This window comes from Dasypus novemcinctus, chromosome 27, assembly GCF_030445035.2.
Source record: "Dasypus novemcinctus isolate mDasNov1 chromosome 27, mDasNov1.1.hap2, whole genome shotgun sequence".
NCBI classification, from domain to species: Eukaryota; Metazoa; Chordata; class Mammalia; order Cingulata; family Dasypodidae; genus Dasypus; species Dasypus novemcinctus.
In genome coordinates this window covers 1,356,377-1,380,222 of record NC_080699.1, presented here as the reverse complement: position 1 = coordinate 1,380,222, position 23,846 = coordinate 1,356,377, and the positions used below count along the sequence as shown (strand labels likewise).

The following is a 23,846-nucleotide window of genomic DNA, read 5'->3' as shown; positions in this document are numbered from 1 at the left end:
TTTTGAAAACATAGGCTCTGGTGACAAATTTTCCTTAATTTGACGGAATGCTGCACCTGTTTTTTTCTAGTCCTCCTGGGGGCAGTGAAGTCCCTCATGTGTGACACATCAAGACATGTTCCGTGTGGGCAGAGGGGGCAGGTCATCTCCACCTGTCTCCGGTCACCAACGCAGCCTTCTTGTCTTCCCACTAGGTGGTCCGGTCCTGGGACAGAGCCCTGGGCACACAGCGATGGAGAGACACGACGCCTGCCCTTAAAGACCTCCCAGGCTAACTGGTAAATCAACGGCGGCGACCCAGCAAGGGTGAGGCGGGGAGAGAAGACAGGCCGCATCGCCACCCCTTCCACCCAGCCTGGGAGCCCCCGCCCCGGGCACACCCGTCCTCTCTCCACTTCCACATTTCATTGAAATTGTCTGCTTGCATGCCTTTCTCCCCAACACAACGCTGAGCCAGGGATTCTCCAACTCAGCATCGTTCACCCTTTGAGCCAGAGGCGGCCTGTGCGCTGTGAGATGCGCTGGAGGGAAGTGGACTTGGTCCAGTGGTTAGGGCGTCCGTCTACCACATGGGAGGTCCTCAGTTCAAACCCCGGGCCTCCTTGACCCGTGTGGAGCTGGCCCATGCGCAGTGCTGATGCGCGCAAGGAGTGCCCTGCCACGCAGGGGTGTCCATGTAGGGGAGCCCCACGTGCAAGGAGTGCGCCCCGTAAGGAGAGCCGCCCAGCGCGAGAGAAAGTGCAGCCTGCCCAGGAATGGCGACGCACACACGGAGACCTGACACAACAAGATGACGCAACAAAAGAAACACAGATTCCCGTGCCGCTGATGACAACAGAAGCAGACAAAGAAGATGCAGCAAATAGACACAGAACAGACAACCAGAGAAATAAATAAATACATCAATCTTTAAAAAAAAAGAGAGAGATGCAATGTGCTGGAGGATGCACTGTAAGATGCGCTGTGAGACGTCTACAGCGCCGCTGGCTCCGACCCACATGCAGCAGCACCCCACATGCCTTCCCACAAGTACCTTGGGGGCGAAATCGCTCCCCTCACCGGGAACCTCTGCTCTGAGCTCTCCCAGAGCGCTGCCACGTGGCCGTCACCTCTGAATTCCTGGCACAGGACGTGCCCGGCGCTATGAACCACAGAGCTGTGCGTGGGGCTGGAGGAAGGGCCTGCCCGAGAGCGGAGATTGATTAGAATGAGGAAGGAGGAAGAGGAATTCTCTGTTATGGGTCTAGATCCGCACTCTCCAGTCCAGGAGCGACCAGCACACGCAGCCCGCGCACCTGGAATGTGGCTGGTGTTACCGAGGACCTCGGCTTTCCATTTGAGAGTTTTAATGACTTTACATTCCAGCAGCCCCCTGGGCCCCCTGACTAGACAGCCCGTCGCTGAGCGTTCGCCAGCCTGGCCCGGGGCATGCGCCGCTCCCCAGTGCGAGGCTGCTCCTACGGGTGTGCACGGCTCCCCAAACGTTCCGAAACAGCCACACTGTAGCTTCTCTGGCGACTGCCCGAGCCCTAAGCAGGGTCATGATGGTGAAAACAAGGCCAAGCCCGCCCAGCTTAGAGAAGCCGGGGATGCCCCGGTGGGCAGGCTCGGATGTGCCGGTGAAAGCCCCGAATCCCCCGAGGTGTCCAACAGTGGTCCAGCCAGCCAGCTGTGCCTCGCGTGTGCAGGCAAAGCGTTAAATTGCGCATCGGGATCCACAAAGGTCCTGCAGAGACCTAGAGAAGGGTGACCCTAACATCAGTCTTAGGATTTGAGGGAGAGTTCATTGAGTCCATTTCCTAAACTGGCCCAAGCAACCACCCCGAAAATGACGTGGGACGCCCGTTAGAAGGTCAGGCTCAGGCCTCGCCTCTGGGAAGCCCGACAGGGCTCCAGGGTCTGCGTCCAGCAGGCGTCCAGCAGGCATCCAGCAGGCGTCCAGCAGGCGTCCAGCAGGCATCCAGCAGGCGTCCAGCAGGCATCCAGCAGGCGTCCAGCAGGCGTCCAGCAGGCGTCCAGCAGGTGTCCAGCAGGCGTCCAGCAGGCATCCAGCAGGCGTCCAGCAGGCATCCAGCAGGTGTCCAGCAGGCGTCCGGCAGGCGTCCGGCAGGCGTCCAGCAGACCTCCCAGGTGAGCAGAAGCAGGCGCTGGCGGGCCCGGCCCAGGAATCCGCACGGGAGGACGTTCCCGGGATCTCGCTGCGAGCCATATTCCAAGCCTGCTGAGCCTCAGACAGCAGAGTATGGAAAATACACATAACTTCTGGCATCAAAACTAATTAGAAAAGTTTTTAGACTATGGCCTTCTGAAGCGATTCCACCAGTTCACGTCCCAGAAGCCATGTTTAGTCTCTGTTTCCCCACATTTTCAACAATTGGTGCTAGCCAACTATTTAGTTATTTCCAAACTAATCAGAGTGAAATTAAATCCCATTGATATTTTATTTTGAATATCCCTGATTACTGAACTTGGGCATCGTGCCATTTATTCATTAGTCATTTAGTTTCCTTTGCTTCAAATTGCTCGTTCATTTTTTTTTGCACAGCTTTCTATTAGGTATTTTTGTTATTTGAAAGCATATTTATTAATGCTCCTTTTACTACTGTATATGTTGCACATACTTGTTCTTGGTCTGTTGCTTGCTGTTGGGCATCACCATGGTCTCACTGTCTTTCAGAAGTTTACATTTTGACATGGTCAAGGCCATTAGTCTTTTCTTGCGTAGTCCACGCTGTTTTTGTATACAGATTAAGAAATTCTGCCATGTCTTATTAGCTTAAAGACATTTCCTATGTTTTCTTCTAACTGTTCCACATTCTGTTTTTATCTACATGAAGTTTCTTTTTGTTTTGTTTTGATCATCGTAAAGTAGACATGTACTTTCTTTCTATATGAAGCCCCGTTACGCCACGACCTTTTATGGAGACGTTCACCCTTTCTCTGTGGTCTGTGATGCCAGCTCCACCCAAGGTCAGGTGTTCGTCTATGCACTGATCTGCTTCTGGGAATTCTGATCTGTTCATCTGATCTGTTATCTGTTGCTTGGCCAGAACGCACCCTTTTACTTACTCAGCTTACCCTGGAAGGATAAGGAGCCCTTCTGTATCTGCTAGTTTGGGGCTTTTATTTTGCCATATGTAATTTAAAATAAGTTTATAAAGTTTCATAGAAAACCACTTAAGATTTTTTTTTGGGAATTGCATTGAAATTACAGACTTACGGGAGGACTGCCATCATTACCATATTGGATCTTCGTATTTGTGACAATTTATCTGTTCACTTATTAAGGCCTTCTTACATGTCCTTCAATAAAGGTTTGACATTTTCATGGCAAACAATGTACAAATCTTTATGTATTCTGAGTCATCAAATTATTTTTGTTGCTAAGTGAGGTGTTTTCCCCCACTTTCTTTGTGAAATGCTGCCTAGTAGGAAAGCTATTGGTTTTTACAGGTGGTTTTGTATCCATTGACCTTGTTGAGTAATTTTATTAGTTTTTCAGAACCACTTAGGTTTTGTAAATAGATAGTCATGCCATGCAGCAATAATGATAATTATCTTTTTTGATCCTTATGAATCATTGCTTCATTGGATAGAATATCTAGATAGTGTTGATAAAAGCTATGGTGGAAGATGTGTTTGTCTTGTACCTGATTTCGATAGAAAAGCTTCTAAACATTTATTATATGATAAATGATAAGATTTTCTATGATATGATAAACATTTTTATCAGATGTTCTTTTTCAGGCCAAGGGTATTCTAATTTCCTTCTATTCATACTTTCTTCAGAATTGGATTTTTTTTATATTACAAATGAGCATTAATTTTTATTGAATGCATGTTATTCTTTCCTAAACTGGCATCTTTATTCTTTTTTTTAAGAGGGATTTCTTTTTAAAGATTTATTTATTTCTCTCCCCTCCCCCCCCCCACCCTGGTTGTCCGTTCTCTGTGTCTATTTGCTGCGTCTTCTTTGTCCGCTTCTGTTGTTGTCAATGCCACAGGAATCTGTGTCTCTTTTTGTTGCATCATCTTGTGGTGTCAGCTCTCCATGTTTGCGACACCGTTCCTGGGCAGGCTGCATTTTCTTTCGCCCTGGGCGGCTCTCCTTACGGGGCGCACTCCTTGCGCGTGGGGCTCCCCTACACGGGGGACACCCCTGCATGGCAGGGCACTCTTTGCACGCATCAGCACTGCGCATGGGCCAGCTCCACACGGGTCAAGGAGGCCCGGGGTTTGAACCACGGACCTCCCACGTGGTAGACGGACGCCCTAACCACTGGGCCAAGTCCGCCGCCTAAACTTATCTTTAAAATTTATCCTGATATGATGCCAAACTGGTTTTGGTCCTATTTTATTTAGATTTTACATCAATGTTTATGAGTGAGGTTAGCCTGTATTTTTTAAAACACTGACCTTGGTTATAGAATCAAATTATATTGTCTCATAAAATAGGTCGAATGGTTTTGTGTTTTTGTCTAATCTCTGGAATAATTTGTGTGAAATGGGTGTCATCTGCTCTTTGATTATGGCACAATGGCAGCTGCAACTCTTTCTGGCTGTTTCCTTCTTTCCTCAAGACATTTTTTACTCCTATCGCCATTTGTTACTGTGTTAATACCATCTTAGCAATAGTAAGGCAAACAGTGTTACTGTGTGTCAACCCCCATTCTAATCCAAGCATTTCAATAATGAATTCACTTTAAACAAGACAACAGCCTCGTGAGCTAGGTGCAGTTATTATTCCCTCTTGGACATGCGGAAACTGAGGCAAAGAAGGGTCAAGGAGCTTGCTCAAGCCTGACAGTTACAAGTGGCAGAGCAGAAGCAAACCCAGTGGGCTGCGGGAGAATCCATTCTTACCACTACACTGTAGTCAGTTCTCCTGCTTATTCTTGGTTAAATTTTGTCATTTACATATTATTAGAAAATTATACATTTCTTTCAAATTTCAAAATTATTGACATGACTTTGAGTAGATTTACAGTATGTGAATACATCTCAATAAAACTGCTTTAAAAATTATTGATGTGAGGGTATTAGAGTATTCATATTAAAATTTTAAAAAGAAAACAGACTTTCTTTCCAGAAATTACAAAATTGGGAAACGGATGTGGCTCAACCAGTTGGGTTCCTGCCTACCACCTAGGAGGTCCAGGGTTTGATGCCAGGCCCTGGTGAGGACAAGCTGGTGCTCGTGGCAAGCTGATCCCGTGGAACGTGGGAATGCATCCCCGCAAGGAAGGCTGCCCCACGCAGGAGTGCTGGCCGGTGTGGAGAGCTGGCACAGCAGGATGATGGAACGAGACACAGAGGAGAGAAAATAAGAAGATGTAGCAGAACAGGGAACTGAGGTGGAGCAAGAGAGTGATCGCCTCTCTCTCACTCTGGAAGGTCCCAGGATCGGTTCCCAAAGCTGCCTAGTGAGAAGACAAGCAGACAAGAAGAACACACAGCGAATGACACAGAGGGCAGACAATGGGGGAGCAGGGGAGGGGGGAAAGGAATAAATCTTTTTTAAAAAAAGAAATTACACTATAGTATTAAACATGTATTTTCTACATAATTTATCATTGAGATAGGGTTATCAATGTCAAATAAAGCACTAATTTTTTCCCTTTGCTTTCAGTCATCTTCTTGACCAATTCATTTTTCCTCCCCAAGATGTTGCATGCTGCACTTGAGGAGGAGGAGAATTTCTGAAGACCACGGCAAAGGACTGGTGGCGTTAGGTCCCTCTTACAGTCGTGTTCCTAGGGGTTTTTCAGCCATCCTTTTTGGAAAGCACTTACCATGATGCCCTCTATACTTTTTTAAAACTCAGGCTTTGTTGCACCTGGGAGAGCCCGAGCCAGGGCTGCACCTGGAAATCTCTACTGTTCCCCTTTTATCCCTAGCCTTACTCTAATTGTGCTTCTTTCCTTCATGAATCTTGCTAAAACTTTGTTAAACTAGTGTCCCGCCCCCATCCGCAGCAAACCAGATTTTAAATATAGGATGTCTGGGATTTGCTTTAAAATAATACAGTAAGGAGTAAGACAGCAAATGGGGTGTATGTGAAACAAGCGTGGCCAAGCCTGGAGATGAGGGCGCATCATCCCGTTCTCTATGTTTACCCATGTTGGGAAATTTCCACAAGAGTAATAATAATAACAAAAGAATCTGATTTTATTCTGTTTTTGTTTTAAATAACCTCCATTAAATTTTTTAAATTCATCTGATTTTTCATTAATTTATGCATTTATCTTTATTTCCTTATTCTTTCTTTGGGTTTTTTTTATTGTTCTTTCCCCAGCTTCTTTCTTTCCTAGGTGATTTTCAGTCTTTCTTGTTTTCTAGTACATGCATTTAAGGACCAAATTTCCCAACTTCCCAACTTTTTTTTTTTTAATGTAATGCTTTTGTTGTCTAATTTTTTAAAAATTTCTTGTGTGGTTTCCTTTTTAAATTTTTTTTCTATTTTTGGCTTTTTTTTTTTTTTAAAGATACATAGATCATACAAAATGTTACATTAAAAAATATAAGAGGTTCCCATATACCCCACTCCCCATCCCACCCCACTCCTCCCACATCAACAACCTCTTTCATCATTGTAGCACTTTAATTGCATTTGGTGAATACATTCTGGAGCACTGCTGCACCACGTGGATGATGATTTACATTGTAGTTTACAGTCTCCCCCAGTACATTCGGTGGGTTATGGCAGGATATATAATGTCCTGCACCTGTCCCTGCAGTATCATTCAGGACAACTCCAAGTCCAAAATATGCTCCCATATCAAACCTCTTCTTCCCTCTCCCTGCCCTCATCAACTCCCATGGCCACTGTCTCCACATCAAAGATACAATTTCTTCTATTGCTAGAGTCACAATAGTTTTGTGGCCTCTACATCAGCCATGTGGGATCTAAGCCCCCTCTCAGTTTAGAGGTGGAGTGGACATCGCCATCCCAGGGTCCACAGGATGGAAGAATAAAATATGGATCCTTAGTGTGGTTTCCTTTTTAAGCCATGAACTTTTTGGAACTATGTCCATCAGTTGTATGATATCAGTTATTTGGAATTAGTGGAAACTTGCTTTGTACCTCTCATTAAATCAAGGTTGCTATTTTTTTTTAAATCTAATTACTAATGATTTTTGTCTTTTTGTTCAGTTTCTGAGAGATATATGTTGTTGCCTCCTCTTTTAATTGTGGATTAAGGAAACTGGTACATTTCTCTTTGGGATTCTTTCAGTTTGAATTTTTTCTATTTCAAAGATATTCATGATTGTTATATCTTGTTTTTTAATTTACTTTTATAAATATATAATATTCCTGCCATTAAAGTTTTTTTGTTTTGTTTTCTGAGGTGCTGGGGCTTGATTCTGGGACTTTGTACATGTGAAGCAGGTGCTCAAACCGCTGAGCTACACCTGCTCCGTGTTCCTACATTTAGCCTTAAATTCTATATTGTTCGATATATCACTATTTCTATTCTACCTTCACTTTAGTTGTCAATTCATATTTTATATTTGAATTGATATTTTTTAACTTTTTAAATTTCTATGTTGTTTCATTTTAGGTGTGTTTCATATGCAAAGTGTAGCTAGATTTTTTTTAGATTAAATTTCATAGTGGCTAGTAATAACTAAGATTGCTTATATTTATCAAGGTTATATTTTTGAATATATACACATATATACACAAAAAACATACAAGAAAACAGTGGGTTTTGCTTTGCTTCCCCTCTTCTCCTTTCTTGTCCTCTATTGAATTGATAGTTTCCTTTATTCTTTTTCCCTTTCTATGAATCCAAAGATACAGACTGTGTTTTTATTCTTATACAAGATAACCACATGAATCCTTAGTTTTATCTTCTAACCAAATGGAAATTTCTCTCTCTAAACTCCTTCCTAACAAGATACGGACTTGAACACACTTTAACTTCCCTTTAAATGCTCCCACCACACATTATGTTATTATTATCCAGTATTGAATGCTAACCTTTTAGTCAGGAACGAAAAACATTTTTATAAACAGCTGATGCTTATTTAGATTCATCAGTTATTTTACTGATTTCCTTGTGTGTCCTTTCTTTGTTTAATGGGGTTATTTTCTGTCTTGTTAAAGTATATACTTTAGTAGTTCTTTCAACAAGGGTCTATGGCCATGAAACACTCTTCTTATATTTGAATTTTATTTTTCACTCATTCTTGAAATATCATTTAGCTGCACATAGAGTATGAACTTCATTATTCTTCTCTCAGGACTTTAAAGATATTTTCTCCATTCTCTCTCAGCGAGTCTTAGAACTATTCCAACTGGTGATTCAAGCTCTTCTTTGCAGGCAGCCTGGATTTCCTCCCTGCAGGCTTTTAAGAGTTTCTCTTTTTATTGATACCCCACTTTTTCATTACGCTGTATTACCATGAAACTTTGTTATTTATCCTACTTGTGCTTTTTTTCATATTAAGAATGTATATTAGAAATTCTCTGTTTCTGAACTCTGCCAAATCAGTTGAGTTTTTATGTCAGTGAGTGATTCTATTTTCTACTTTCAGGATTTCTACTCAGTTTTTAAAATTTTTTTTATCCATACTGTCTGTATCTTTTGATTAGGGAGTTTAATCCATTCACATTCAATGACATAACTGTAAATGCATTATTAACTTCCCCCATTTTATTCTTTGGTTTTCATATGTCATAGCGTATTTTTGTCTGTCTTTTTACTCTTTTGGTTATTCTTTCTGCTAAGTTTTTCTTCTATACTCTCCTCCAGGCCTCTCTCTCCTGTCTTTTTCTTTCAGGTTCTAAGGCTTCCTTTAATATTTCCTGCAAAGTTGGATTCTTTTTAGCAAACTCTCTTAGTTTCTGTTTATGAATATTTTATACTCACCTTCATATTTGAAAGACAATTTTGTTCAATAAAGAATTCCCAGCTGGCAGTTTTTCTCTTTCAGTATCCTAATTGGATCATACTGTTGTCTTCTCGCCTCAGTGGTTTCTGAAGAGAAATCGACACAAAGTCTTACTTGGCATCCCTTGTATGTGATGGTTTGCTTCTCCCTTGCTGCTCTGAGATTTTTCTCTTTATCTTTGACACTTGACATTCTGATTAGTATATGCCTTGGAGTAGGTCTATTGGATTTATTCTGTTTGGGGAACATTGTGCTTCTTGGACATGTAAGTTCATTTCTTTCATGAAAGTCGAGAAATTTTCAACTATTATTTTCTCAAATGCTCTTTCTGACCCTTTTCCCTGTCTCTTCTCCTTCTGTAACTCCCATAACACATGTCATTGTGTTTCATTTTGTCATTCAACTCTCTGAGCCCCTGCTCAATTTTTTTCATTCTTTTCTCTCTCTGCTCTTTTCTCTCTTCAATTTCAGCTGTTACATCTGCTATATCATTTTCCTTTCTTCTACCATTTTGAGTCTGCTGTTGTACGCCTCTAATGTGTTCTTTATCTCACCTATTGTGTCTTCCATTCCCATGCGCTCTGATACTTTTTGTATTCAGGATTTCAAGTTGTTCTTTGTGCTTGCTCAATATCCTCTTGACATTATTAATCTCTTTAGCCAATTGTGTTTCAACTCATTGATTTGATTTTGGAAATTTGTGTGCATCATGCTAATTAGTTCTCTCAAGTCCTGTGTCTCTTCTGGGGCTTTGACATACTCCTTTTCCTGGACCATGCCTTCCATTTTCTTAGTATGGCTTGTTATTTTTTGCTGATGTCTAGGCATCTGTTTAGGATTAGTTCACTCAGATGCTAAATTTTTTTTTCTCTTTTGTAGGGATTCAGTGGCAGGAGGCTGTGTGCTACCTCTGCTCTTTGATTCTTGGCTCATCCTGGATTGTGTTGTCCCTGCTAGTGCTCAAAACCAGGCTCTCGACCCAGTAATTGGTTGCAGACTGGCTTCCTAGGTCCTTGGGGAGGGAAGCTATAAAGGCCAGAAAAAGCCTCTCTTTTACTTTTCTTACATGCACTTCCTCAGTCTGCCAGCAGATGGTGCTCTTCAGCAGTGCTCAGTTCAGTGCCTCGTTGGCTGTTTGCTGCAGCACAGACTGACCAATGCGCTGGTGCTTCCTGGCTGGAGGTAGGAGCCTGTGATTCAGACTTTCTCAGAGTCAGTTCTCCAGCCTTCGCTGGCAGCCCCTCTCTTTTCCCCAGCTCAGAATTATTTCCACTCCCCCGAGTCTTCCACAGTCAGGCCCTGTTAGTAGAGGAGGAGATTGGAGGGTCTTGATCTTTAGCCCCTCACCGCTCCAAGGCAGACAATGGTCAGCCCCCCAGGAAGGGCTCCTGGGACACAGGCCAGACCTGTGGGCCAGAAGCAGGGTCAGCTTAGGAGGGTCCCTCTCTCCCCTTTCCTGGGGGGGGGGATCCCTGGAGTTGCCCGGTGGCTTTAGTGTGTGTGGGGGGTGCCGGCAGCAGCAGCCGCTGGTTTCAGCTCACGGTTCTGTGTTGCGATTCCCCTCCTCTGTCCCTCTCTCCTCTGGGTGGTGTCCAGCCTTCGCCTGGTGTCCTAAACCCTGGAAGATCTTTTCCCAGCCTGTTTCAGCCTGACCTTTAGCAGTTTTTCTGGAGGAGAATCAGTTCTTTTTTAATCCACCATTTTTTCACATAATTATTTTTTAAAATCTAATATCCTTACTTCACATTTAAATGTAATCTAGTACTACAACAAATACAACATAAAAAATAAAAACAAAACAAAATATAATCTAGATGAATTTACAGAGTTAAATGAAAGGAAATTAAAACCACAAAAAGTAATGTTTCTCACATCTCTCAATGGAGATAGATTTTCTAGTGATGATTTGAATATATAAACCTTAAATGCCAGTAGTTAAAACAGCAGCAAAGGGGAGTGGGTGTAGTTCAGGGCTTGGGTGCCTGCTTCCCATGTACCAGGTCCTGGGTTCAGCCTCTGGTGCCTCCTCACAAAAACAAAAGCAAAAGAACCAGCAGCATAAAATGTTAAAGTATATGGTAAACTGGGAACATATTTGAAAATATGACAAAGAGCTCTTCTCTTTAAAATAAATCGTTTCATAGAAATTGATAAAAACACAAGCAAAAATACAATTTTACTAATAAACATTTCAGAATTGTTTTTCTTTACTAGAAATCAAACAAAATATATATAAAAACAAGAACCTTTCTAACATTAACAATAGTAGCACTTTTTAAAATGAGGACATATGAGGGTACCACTATGGGGGCATAAGATACTACCACAGTCAAAAAAGTATTTTGTAATATGCACTTTACATGTAACAAGCACTTTAAAAGTATTCTAATCTTTTACCCAGTAATTTCACTTTTAGAAATTTAACCAAGGAACCAATTCTAAATAAAACAATAAAAGAACTTTATGCCAAATTTTCATAGCAAAGAGCCTAGAGATACAACAAATAGGAAAACAAGTAAACTGTTATCACTATACAATAAAATATTGTCATTTAAAAATATGCTTAAAAAGAGTTTTTAACAAAATAAAAAAATACACCATAATGTTACATATTAATAGAAAAAGAATGAGAAGAAAGACTGACAATGTCTCCTTCTGGGCAGGTGCTCTCCCGGAGGCTTTTTCTACCTCTTTACACTTTTTTGCACCTTCCAAAGATTCCAGAATGTGCATCTATTTTTTATATTTTTCAATTAAATATTTCTTTAAAAGACAAACAAACAAGGGGCACCCAACATGCTTTTCTGGTAGACTGGGAGGCCCCCGACTGGGTTGTGAATTCCCGGGGCTCCTGGCCGTCTCCCCGGAAGCGGCTTAAGCAGCAAGAACCCCTGGCTCCAGCTTCCGCGGCGGGCAGGCTTCCCCGGGGCAGCCCCCCTGCCGCCTCGGCCCCTGGCCTGAGCGCCCCCTCCGGCTGCTCCCCGGGGCCTCCCCCACCCCGCCCAGGTCTTCCCTTCACGTGGGCTCCAGGCCCAGCGCACAGGGCCGCCTGCGCCGAGAGCATCCTCCAGGCCCCCCAGGCGGCCCCGCACACCCGCAGCACCCGCTCCTCAGGTGTCCCTGATGGGGACGGAGGACTGTCTCGGCCGGTGGCACCAGGTCAACTAGGAGGTGGCCCCCGCAGGTCCCCGAGCGCGGGGCTCAGCTCCTGCCGGGCTCTCCAGGGCCTGCTGCGCGGCACGGGGGGATCGGGACGTGAGTTCGAGACATTTAAGAGTCAGTTGCTCCGTGGAAGATTGCTGGCCTGAGGCCCGGGATTTAAGAGGGGATGACCCCTCGAGGGCAATGGCCTTCTTTTGAATGTCACATTGTGGAGGAGCCCAGGACTGCGCAGCACCTGCCCGCAGCACCTGTAGTGTCCCTTGACTCGGTGGCGCCGTGTGGCATTCTCGGCTCTTGGCAGGTGTAATACGTGGTGTTTATTGACGCGGGAGTCCTGACGTACCTCGAGTTGTGCACAGTGGTCCTCCAGGGCAGGGGGTCGACTAGGCCGAGCCGCCCGGCTCAGAGAGGTTGCCGAGGGCCCTGGGCGCCCAGCGGGGCCTGCCCGGCTGCTCTGCGGTAACTTCAGCAGGAAAATGGGTCAGCGCAGGGCAGGTGGCAGCCCCAGGACGAGGTCGGGACGGCCTAAGGTGTGGAGACAGATGGCCCCTCACCTCCCGCCGGCCAGAGGCGCCAGGGCTGGCCGAGACGGGTGACCTGCCAGGGGCCTCCAGACTGCGGGCGGCGGGCCTGGCCGGTCCAGCCCCCAGCGCAGCCCAGGGCCGCGGTCCCAGCCTGGCGCCGCCGCCCGCAGCCCCGACGCTGGACCAGAGCCCGCGGGAGGTGGCCGTCCACCCCCAGCACCACCTGGCCCTGGGCCTTCGTGGTCCCGGGCCCTGCGGCTCAGGACGGCGCCGCCCGCAGCCTGGGAGGTGACGTGGGGCTGCGGCCTGGCGTGGTGCCCGAGGAGGGAGGGAGGGACCAGCGCCCCCGGGCTGCAGCGCGCCGGCCTCGAGGCATCCACGGCACCCAGCGCGGGACCCGGGCCAGGGCTTCAGAGCCCGTGCTCCCGGCAGGGGGCCGCGCGGTCGCTGGAGGAGACAAGCCCTGGCGGGAGGCCCACCAGCCCCGTGACAGCTTGGCCCCGCGCACGGGCCGCAGGGGCCCATGCCGTGGAGGGCCCCCTTGCTGGCGTCTGCCCCGAGCCTGGCCACTCTCAGGCAGGGAGAGAAGGTCCCCTGGCCCTTGGGCCTCCCCGGTGGCCGCCTCTCGCGCCCCCCGCGCCCCCCGCGCCACCGCCGGCCCTCCCCGCGGCAGGCTCCTGGCAGCCCTGCCCGCGAGGGCGCTGACCTTCCCGCCTCACGGTGTCTCCGCTCACCGCCCGGCTCTCCTCCTGTGACGTTCAGGAGGAAAGGAGACGAAGAGACACCGCAGAGAGGCAGACTGTGAGGAGCGCAGGCGGAGGAGCCGGGCGCGGGCCAGCCCCCCACAGCCTGGGCCGGGCGGGCCAAAGGCCAAGGCCAGGAACGAGGGAGGCCGGTCAACGCTGGACTTCAGCGAGGGGACGTCCCTGGGGACGACGACGCTGACAAAGCGGCTGTGGTGAGATTCTAACTGACGTGAAGATAATCCTTCTGAGGAGTTCTGCTCTAACGGGGAGCCTTAAGCTGGGAGCAGACAGACAGCAACATCGGGAGAGATAAAAGCATCACTGAACGCAGGGAGGACCTGCCAGGCCTCAGGGCAGGGGGAAGGAGCACTCGGGCGTTGCAGCCTATGGAAGTTTCCGGTGACAGGAGGTGGGAGGTGCAGGGGGCCAGGCCTCTCCCTCGCAGCCGGGTGCCCCGAGGGCACCTGCTAGGAAGGGAAATAAAGCCCCATCCAGAGCGCAAGTGACAAGCTCAGGTTAAAGGGCAACTCCAACAGAAGCAGCGACGTGGTCTGCTGAGTAAGAGTCTCTGCTAAAAACACTTTAAAGAGGATCCACGTAACTCAACCCAAACCTCAAATAACAGTAAACACGCGTGATGCTCTCAATCCTCTTTATTTTCTAATAATTATTTAAACCACTCTACAAAATGCTCTATGACATTAGGAAAACCTCTGCAAAATTTAGGATGGGAATTCGCTCCCATTTACCTAATAGTGAAACATCAGGCTTCATTATTTTCTAATAATTATTTAAACCACTCTACAAAATATAACATTGTCTAATAAAACCTCTGAAAAGCTTAGGATGGGAATTCGCTCCCGTATGCCTACCACTGAAACATCAAGCAAACGCTTATTTTCCTACAAGACATTCAGCTTTGTGGAATTCCCTATAGGTGATGGTATATTTTAATCCCATGTGCAACAATGAGAATTACTCCCAAACATATGACTCTTTAAAATAAAATAAAAATAACAGACCATTTAATCTGAACTATTTCAGATTAAGAGGGTTTTGCTTGGTTTTGTTTCAGAAATTAAAACAAAACTCTCCCTTTTGCCCAGTACAGCCTTGCGCTTGTGGGCGACGTGGACGAAGTTTTCCAGCTCCTGAGACTCGTTGTCGGTGGTGCAGGGCTCTCCCGTCACAGGTAGTGGAGGGAGCTGGCTAGCTCCAGGCTCGGCTCGCGGTGGATGCTCTGTGCCACCAGGAAGGTCAGCTTGTGTGCGTACTGGCAGGGGGCCGGGACGCTGATCAAGCCCTGAGGAGCAAATAGTACTGATAAGTGCTGATGGGCTAGCCTGTTCTTAAGGTGATTTTTTCTGAGTTCTTCCATCCACTGTTACTTACACCATGTCACTTGTTTCTGGGCAAACAATAACTAAAGCCAACCAACAAAGGGCAACCTAGCTCCCTGGACGTGTAACCTCCCTGGGCAGGGAGGGAAGGGCCAGTGCGGCTTCCCAGCGCCACCCCGACTGGGCTAATCTGTGTCCCGTGCCCGGCTGTCCCACGGGCTCAGTGCCAGCCCTGGCTTGGGACCGTGACCGCCCGGCAGTACAGGACAGACCCCGCCCTCGGCCCTTCCACCGGACACAGTGTCCACGTTGCCTTCAGCGTCCTCCACTGTGCCATGGACTAAGTGTCTCCCTGACCGCTTCGGAGCTCGTGAAGGACAGTGCAGGTGGACGCCCTCACCCTCCACACACCCCTCTACGGGAGGCTTGGGCAACAGCCACGGCTACTCAGCTTCTGGGCCAGCGGGGCGCTGCCCCTCCCCTCCTCACTTGGGAAAGGAGCGGGCCGGGTGCGCGTGCCTGGTGGCGGTCCCCGAGGGGACGCCTCGGAGCCATCGGGCCGCGCCTGCGCACCTGCCAGTTGTAGTACAGGTGGCACAGCTTGAAGGTCAGTCTCTGCATGTGGTCGGGCTTGAGGCCGTTGTCGTCGTAGATGACGTTGTAGTACGTGGGGCTGACACAGCCCTCCCTGGCCACCTGGCTGACCAGGTAGAAGTCATACCTGTGGGGAACGGGACCGTGTGGGAAGGGGCAGCGTGGCTGCTGCGGCGGGTAGCTGACTGCTAGGGTACTTGCCATCCGGGGCGCGTGGCCTCCGAGTCCACGACGGTGCCAAGCGGGGGGTTCTGGAGAGCCCGACTCACTTCCGTGAAGAAGCGCGGCGAGCACTTCTTCCTGACCACCACCACTGAGAGTCTGGAGCTGGGAACCGTGCTGGGAACGCAGGTAAAGGGGAGAGAGGCTAGGTCATATACGTGTTACTAGAATAAAAATTAAAAGGTAAAACAGGGCTGGACAACTCAATGGAGCCTAATGTCGGCGATGGACTGAGGTTAACAGCACAATTATAAGAACGTCCTTCCGGGAATTCTAACCAACGCACCACACTAACGCCAGGTGTTAGTAACGGGGGCTACGGGGGAAAGGGCCCTAATGTCGACTGTGGACTACTGCACAACGGTAATACTCTTTCAATACTCTTTCGTCAATTGTAACAAAGGCAGCACACTAAGGCAACGTGTTAATAATGGGGGGTATATGGGGACACTATTTTTACATGACTTATCTATAAACCTACAATCTCTAACTTAAAAAATAAAAATTAAAAATTAAAAAATAAGAAGAGCAAAAACGAAGCCACACAGCTTTCTACTTATTTTTAAAATGGTTTTTTAAAAAAATTAAATAGAAATTGACTAGGAAAACATCACAAAACATAGAAAATAAAAGTACCCTCCTCCCTAAGATACACAGTTTTTTAACTAGGGATTTTCCTCATTTGTTACAAAAGTGTGGTATGCCAAGTCATGTGCCCAGTGTATAATCTGGTAGGAGAGGCAGAGGACAATGGGCAGCAACTGGCACCTCTGAAGAAAGATGATCCAGAATTATACATGAAGACAGGAGAGTTTTTTTCCTTTTTTTCCCTATTTATTTACCTACTTTCCATTTGCAATAGTCACCCTAATTTTCACCTGTAATCCTCCTCTCAGTTATTTCTGAGTATCAAAGGAAGAATCTCCAGTTCCTCTTACTCCTCAAATCATTCCTGCTGAATCATGCAAAACTCATGCCTGGGTGGATGGATGGACAAAATACACATTTTGGTCAAATGCTAAGGGACCAAGTGTCCCATCCCAGAATCCTCAGGACTGGGGAATGAAATGTGGTCTAGAGAGGACTTACTGTTATTCTACTATAGACCTATTGTGATTTTAAGCAATGGAAGAAATTATATCATTGATGTGGAAACAGTGGCCACTGGAGGTTCTGAGGTCAGGGAGAGGGAAAACAGGTGTAATATGGGGCATTTTGGGGACTTGGGAATTGTCCTGAATGACACTGTAATGATAGATACAGGCCATTATATATCTTACCATCACCTACAGAATTGTGTGGGAGAGAGTGCAAACTACAGTGTAAACTATAATCCATGCTTAGTGGCAATAGCCCAAAATGTGTTTTTCTCAATTGCAAGGAATGTACCTCACGAAGGAAGGACGTTGTTAATGTGGGAAAATGTGGGCAGTGCGGGGAGCAGGGCATATGGGAATTCCCTACATTTTTTATGTAACAATTATGTAATCTAAATCTTTTTTTAAAAATTTTTAAAAAGAAAATAGAGTACTGAGTAAAAATGCCAAGGTCAAATCCAAATACTTGCCATTGTGGAAGGAACCTCTGGGATGCAAGGATCAGTGTGAAATTTATCTTTAAACATTTTAATTATTTTTAAAATTTCACTATGAATGTTTTTAACACCGAAACATTTAACACTTGACATTATAGTACAAGAAAAGTAACTCAGCACTTCAGCCGTGACTTCCCTAAGCTGCGTCTTTGTGATACGAGTAGACACTTTCCCCGAGGCCAGGGAGAGGGGCACTCTGGGTGACACAGGCTGCTGCTGCTGAAGGTGGCACTGCCGCCAGCTCTGAGGCTTCCCCGCTCTGACCACAGCCGACCAAGGCGAGGACTCAGTCCGCTGGGACGGCCGGTGGGGGCACTGGGCAGCGGCACCTACATGGAGCTTTGCCCATGGCTTGGGATGAGACGCTTTCCGAATATCTGAAGGAGCGGATTGAAGATCACGGTCCTCCCCCACTGCCCGTTTCTAATCTGTTTCTCGCATTGCTGCTTCACATAATCACTTAGGGAGACTCTGCGCTGAATCTAGAAATGTGGCAGAGGAGCCACGAGCTTGGCATGGCAGGTGGTCTTGTCCCCTGCATCTCCACTCCCGCTGCACCTTCCGTGGACCTCAACCGCACGTCAGTGCCTGCAATCCAGGGGCTCTGCTTGAATTTGGGCTTGGTGTTTCCCACGACACACGAACGTGCGTGGAATATCTTCACGGATGACACTATCTCCAGAGCACACCTGCCTTTCTCCAGGGCCCAAACTCAGCATCCCCACAGCTGCCAACCCCACCTACTTACACCACATCGTCCCAACTACCCTCCGGGGAGAACCCATTATCCCTGGATTTTCACAGGGACAATCCATCCAGCTGTGCTCGCATGATGCACGTAATGCAGAAACAGGGAGAAATTTAACTGCATGAAAACAAACTGGAGAGAGATGTGTTTGGTAGTTACAACTGAGTGTGCAATGCTGGGAGCGTGGCGGGAAGAACACGGTGTCGTACCCGGCACTGGAGCTGGATTCTGCCACGCTGCTCAGCAGCTGGGGAACTTCATACTCGACCAGTGTCCTGAGCTCGCCGTCGCCCACTCCATCGCGGTACACAACCACGCGCGCCGGCAAAACGTGGTTGTAACTGTGCCACTTTTTAAGTGCTCCTGCAGAATTTAGTAATAGTAAGAAAAGAATCTGTCCATCGCCAACAAAGAACAGAACTCCCATACATTTTGATGTTTAAGTAATTTTGCTATTTAGTACCACTGTAAAATAAAATCACACTTAATGTGGATTGTAACTTTGCAATAATGCAAAACTAGGTAACTTAGGGAGCATGCCTTCATCTCTGCTATTTGAGGAATCGTTGTGGTTTGCTTCTGTGGCATAGGATATTCTTAAATTTACATAGCTCTTCAGTAAGATTTAAATATTTAAATAATAATTAAAATGTAATCCTTTCACAATAGGCATAAAATCCCCCAAAAGAAATTAATACCAATTTAGCTTCTTCAAGTCTTTACATTCTTTCAACAAATGTGGACGGAAGAGACTTATTTTTCTTCCGTAGTGAGCATAACTATGAAAACCTGAGAAAACGGCTTGGCTACACCTTGGCAAACCTCTCTTCACACCAACTCAGCTGATGATGTGACAATTCCTCCACCCACTCTGGCTACCAAGTGCCCAAAAAGCAGAGACCAATCAGCAACTCCTACCCAGCAGAAACTTTCCATGACAACTGCTGAAAAAACAACCAGGCTTTAGAACGAGTTCACTTTAGTTTGAGGGAAGATTATCCTACGCCCATGTCCATTACCAAAACACACCTCAGCAAATTCACTTTTTCAGAATAAACATTTACAGCCCACTCCTCGCCCAGTTTACGGATGGGAAACGGAGATGAGGAGAGGGAGGGGCTCGTGGTGCCCCGCTCTAGTGGGTGGCGAGATCGGAGCTGCCGGGGCTGGCGAGAAGGCGCCCTCTCGGCCACTGCCTGCCCGGCTCTGCCGCCAACTCCCACGGGGGCACTCTGGGCTGTCACCGTGCTCGCCGGTGCCCCGCACAGCCTCTCCCTCCTGACGCCGTTCATCACCCACAGACAAATGCGGGCTCTCGGGAGCCGGGCGTCCCCTGAGCCCGCACACAGCCTTGGGGTGACGTGCCATGAGCAGGCTCGGGGGCTGTGGGCATGTGGCCCTCAGTCGGGGGACTGTTCCTGGAGCCCACCCACCCTGCCAGGGTCTCAGTACCGATCATGAAAACTTTCAAGCAATCCGCAATGTTGGTCGTGGTCCTCTGAAGGATACAGCGCGAAAACCACCTGGAACGGAGAGGTCACAGGTGAGAGTGGGTTAGGACTGAATAAAGGAGCATTGTGAATAAAACTCAACCTTCATCACTCGGTATGTGCTGTATGGTAACAATTGTATCAGAAAGAATCCCCTGGCCCTGCTCCCTCCCCCCCCCCAAAAACCCATTTTATTAAAAAGAGAAACTAAAGCCTAGTGGGTGGCAACAGATACATCTTGACTCATATCCTAGCGGTTACACTCGGCAGCGCTGTGGCTTTGCTATGAGACCCTAAGTCTGATTTTCCTCATATGTAAAAGGAGATGTGTAAGATAATAACTACAGCATTGTGTTGTTGTAAAAGTTAAATTACAGGGAGCAGATGTGGCTCAAGCAGTTGGGCGCCCACCTCGGACAAGGGAGGTCCCAGGTTTGGTTCCTGGTGTCTCCTAAAGAGGACAAGTAAGACACAACAAGCTAACACAATAAGTTGACGCAATGTTCTGATGAACAGGCAGACAGGACAGCAGGAAGCGGATGTGGCTCAAGCAGCTGGTGCCCACCTCCTACCTGGGAGGTCCCGGGTTTGGTTCCCAGGACCTCCTAAAGAAGATAAGCAGACAGAGAGCAGACAGACGAGGGAGCCGTCTTGGGGGGCAGACAACTAACAGTAACACCAGAATAAAGCACATTTAAAAAAATAAATTACATAATACAAAGTACTTAGCATAGGGTTTGGCACAGAGCAAGCATTAATAGAGGCCATTATGCTATCATGAAAGAATTTATGAGGTTAGCTCATCTTCTACTTTCAAATTAAAAGATTCTCAAGCATAAATTTCCATTTCTATCAGTAAACCTTAACACGACTAACTTATCTGATTTCAGACAATTTAAAGGCACTCAGAAAATGAAGATTGTGACATCGGTAGGCAATCATCAAAGCTGATCCTCTTAAACTACATGAGAAGTTGCAAAAGAACTCAACGTCAACCATTCTACAGTTATTTGGCATTTAGATCAAATTGGAAAGACGAAAAAGCTCAATAAGTGGGTGCCTCATGAGCGGACCAAAAATCAAAAAAATTGTTTTGAAGTGTCAAAATAAAAAAAATTGTTTTGAAGTGTCGTCTTCTCTTATTCTATGCAACAACAATGAACCGGTTCTTGATCAGATTGTGAAGTGCGACAAAAAGCGGATTTTATACAACAACCAGTGACGACCAGCTCAGTGGCTGCACCAAGCAGCAGCTCCAAAGCACTTCCCAAAGCCAAACTTGCATGAAAAAAAGGCCATGGTCCCTGTGTGGTCGTCTGCTGCCAGTCTGATCCACTACAGATTTCTGAATCCCAGTGAAACCATTACACCTGAGAAATATGCTCAGCAAATAGATGAGAGGCACTGAAAACCGCAAAGCCTGCAGCCGGCACTGATCAACAGAAAGGGCCAATTCTCCATGACAACGCCTCGCTGCATGTCGCACAAGCGCTTCGAAAGTTGAATGAATTGGGCTACGAAGTTTTGCCGCATCCGCCATATTCACCTGACCTCTCACCAACCGACTAGCCCTTCTTCAAGCATCTCAACAACTTTTTGCAGGGAAAAAGCTTCCACAACCAGCAGGATGCAGAAAATGCTTTCCAGGAGTTTGTCAAATCCCAAAGCATGGATTTTTATGCTACAGGAATAAACAATCTTATTTCTCATTGGCAAAAATGTGCTGGTTGTAATGGTTCCTATTGATTAACAAAGATGTGTTTGAGCCTACTTATAATTTAAAATTCATGGTCCAACACCACAGTTCCTTTTGCACCAACCTAAATACGTTTTCTGTTTCCCTCAGTCCTAAATAAATACCTGACCAGAAACGTAAAGGAGTAAATCAAATTGCTCAAGTCTAGGAAGAAAACACTTTGCAAACAGCTCCTAAAGTCTCAAAATACATTGTTTAGTTACTGAATATAGGAACCCTTCTAAATTCAACAAGGACCACGAGTCAGAGGCTGACACTGTACGTGGAATCCCTAATTCTGCAGATGCCTACACCAGCTGTGTGAGCACCAGCCACAGCGGGTATCTGTAAGAATCATAACAATAACAGCACGTGCTGAGTATTACCAAGCACCTTATCTTATAAAATTCCCATGACTGAAATAGGCGCCCTTATTAGCCCCATGTTTTAAACAATTACACTGAGGCACAGTGAGGTCAAATAACCAGACCTCAGTCACAGAATAAACCCAGGCAATCTAATTCCAAAGCTCTAGCATTTGAAATAATATACATAAATTATCTATCCCAGGGCAGACACACAGAAAATAAATAAATGCCAATGAATTTCTGCATGCCCATTATTTTGGAAATATAATTGGCATATGCCTAACAGCTTGCCCTGATGAATGCAGAAAAAGAGGTTTTGATGCTGCTGCATATTATCAATAACATTTAAAATGGGATAAGCATAGATTATAAAATTAAATGGTGTTGGTATTTTAAAAACAAATAGAAACTCTTCCTTAATGTTACAGTTTTAGCTAAACCACAATAGACTGAATAGCAGAACACCTCACTAGGGTAATTCTAGACGTACCTCGTGATTTCCGGGTTCACGCTGGCCACAAATCCAACCACCACCATCGCCCGGTTGAGCGCATCCTTACAGACATCAACACCGACCACCATCAGGGACTTCAGCTGCAAGATTAACATTTTCAAGAGTTAATGGGATGAAGTATTTCCCCAATTATTTAATTTGAAGTTTTCAAAAAACTGTCTCCAGTTACTAAATCATTTAAGTTATGCTATGTGTCAGGGGAATCAAGATTCAGATGAGACAAATTATTAACTCAGAAACCAAAAAGACAACTGGAGGGAAGGACAAGGCACGTACCTGGAAGGAAGGACTGGGCATGTACCTAGAAGGAAGGGCAGGGCACGTACCTGGAGGGAAGGGCAGGGCACGTACCGGAGGGAAGGGTAAATTATGTACCCGGAGGGAAGGACAGGGTGTGTACTTGGTGTGAGAGACTCACTCTGGTCCAAAATAGACCTCACCCCCTAGAGCAGTTTGATAGTATCGATGAATTCCAAAAAGGAACATTGGGTTGTTTATAAATGGGTCTTTTCCTCTGGGCATATGAGATTATATTGGATCAGGGGTTCACTTGACTAAGTAATCAAGTAAACCTCTTGTGTCAGTAGGGCGTTGAGTCCCCGCCCCTTGGTGGGTAGGGACGCACAGATAAAAGGCACCGCAAAGGACAGAGTTGAGGGTTTTTGATGTTGGAGTTTTGATGCTGGCGTTTGATGCTGAAACCTTAAGCTGGAGCCCCAGGAAGTAAGATCACTGAGGAAAGAGAAGACCCTGGAAGGGAGGAACCCCGGAAGCCTGAACCCTCGCAGACGTCGGCAGCCATCTTGCTCCAAATAGACTTTGGTGAGGGAAGTAACTTAAGCTTTACGGCCTGGTATCTGTGAGCTCCTATCCCAATAAATACCTTTTATAAAAACCAACAGATGGCTGGTATTTCACATCAGCTCCCCTTTGGCTAATACACCCCCTGTAGCAGTTTGATATTATTGATGAATTCCAAAAAGAAATACTGGGTTACGTTTGTAAACTGTTCTTTTTCTGCTGGGTATACTGGAGTGTACTGGACTCAGAGGTTTCACTTTTACTTGGTTAAATAATGATTAGGGCTTTGATTGGGCCATGTCAGAAAGCTGATGCTTCCCCCCCCCCTTGGTGGGCCCGGGGGCTCACAGACAGACTGCACCACAGAGAAGGGAGGCTGGAGTTTTAAGTTGGAGCCCAGAAAGTGAACACACAGGAGGAGAACACAGAGGAATGGAGATGGTTCCTTAGACATGGCAGAGGCCCTGGGGAGAGACACAGAGCCGGTCACCTGCTAGTCTACAGCTGGCCTTGTGGAAAGAGCCTGGAGAGGAACGAGCCCCAGGAAATAGGAACCCAGGAAGCCTGAGCCCTCGCAGACGTCGGCAGCTGTCTTGCTCCAAACAGACTATGGTGAGGGCAGTAGCTTATGCTTTATGGCCTGGTATCTGTGAGCTCCTACCCCAAATGCATACCCTTTATAAAAGCCAACTGATTTCTGGTATTTCGCATCGGCAGCCCTTTGCTGACTAATCCGCCCCCCATGGGGTAGGCAAGAGGCACCACTGGCTAAGGTGCCTCGGGGGAAGTGGCCGGCGGATTGGGCCTGCGCCTCTGGGCTGAGAGAGCCTGAGCGGTTCCATCCCGCTCTTCCCGTCGCTAAGGAATCTCTGCTGGCCTGAAGCCTCCGGGAAGGCGGGGGAGGTGGCCCAGCCTGGCTGTGGCCACGGCAGGAACGGGCAACATCCGTCCTCCTCGTTCCCGCGCTTCTCCCCGCAGGGGCTGTAGTTCAGACAGACGAGGCTTTTCTCAGTCCCCACCACCGTGTGGAGACTCAGACCACAGGCTCTTCCAGTCCCCCAAGCCCCGGCAGCCCCGGGCAGGGCGTTGGGCCTCTCAGGGCTGGTGCCT

General features: G+C 46.9%; 1 protein-coding gene across 2 annotated transcripts in view; it reads right to left on the bottom strand.

Moving 5' to 3' along the window:
* Positions 1 to 13,968: 13,968 nt before the first annotated feature.
* Positions 13,969 to 23,846, bottom strand: part of PIWIL4 (piwi like RNA-mediated gene silencing 4) — a 62,952-nt gene continuing 53,074 nt past the window's right edge. For both annotated transcript variants that reach the window (XM_071212306.1, XM_058289506.1), the window contains exons 15-20: positions 21,912 to 22,015; positions 19,281 to 19,351; positions 18,038 to 18,191; positions 15,466 to 15,603; positions 15,244 to 15,391; positions 13,969 to 14,633 (exon numbers count right to left, since the gene is read on the bottom strand). In XM_071212306.1, coding sequence (XP_071068407.1) covers positions 14,517 to 14,633; positions 15,244 to 15,391; positions 15,466 to 15,603; positions 18,038 to 18,191; positions 19,281 to 19,351; positions 21,912 to 22,015 — 732 coding nt within the window. In that variant the 3' untranslated portion in view covers positions 13,969 to 14,516. The remainder of the gene's footprint in view (positions 14,634 to 15,243; positions 15,392 to 15,465; positions 15,604 to 18,037; positions 18,192 to 19,280; positions 19,352 to 21,911; positions 22,016 to 23,846) is intronic.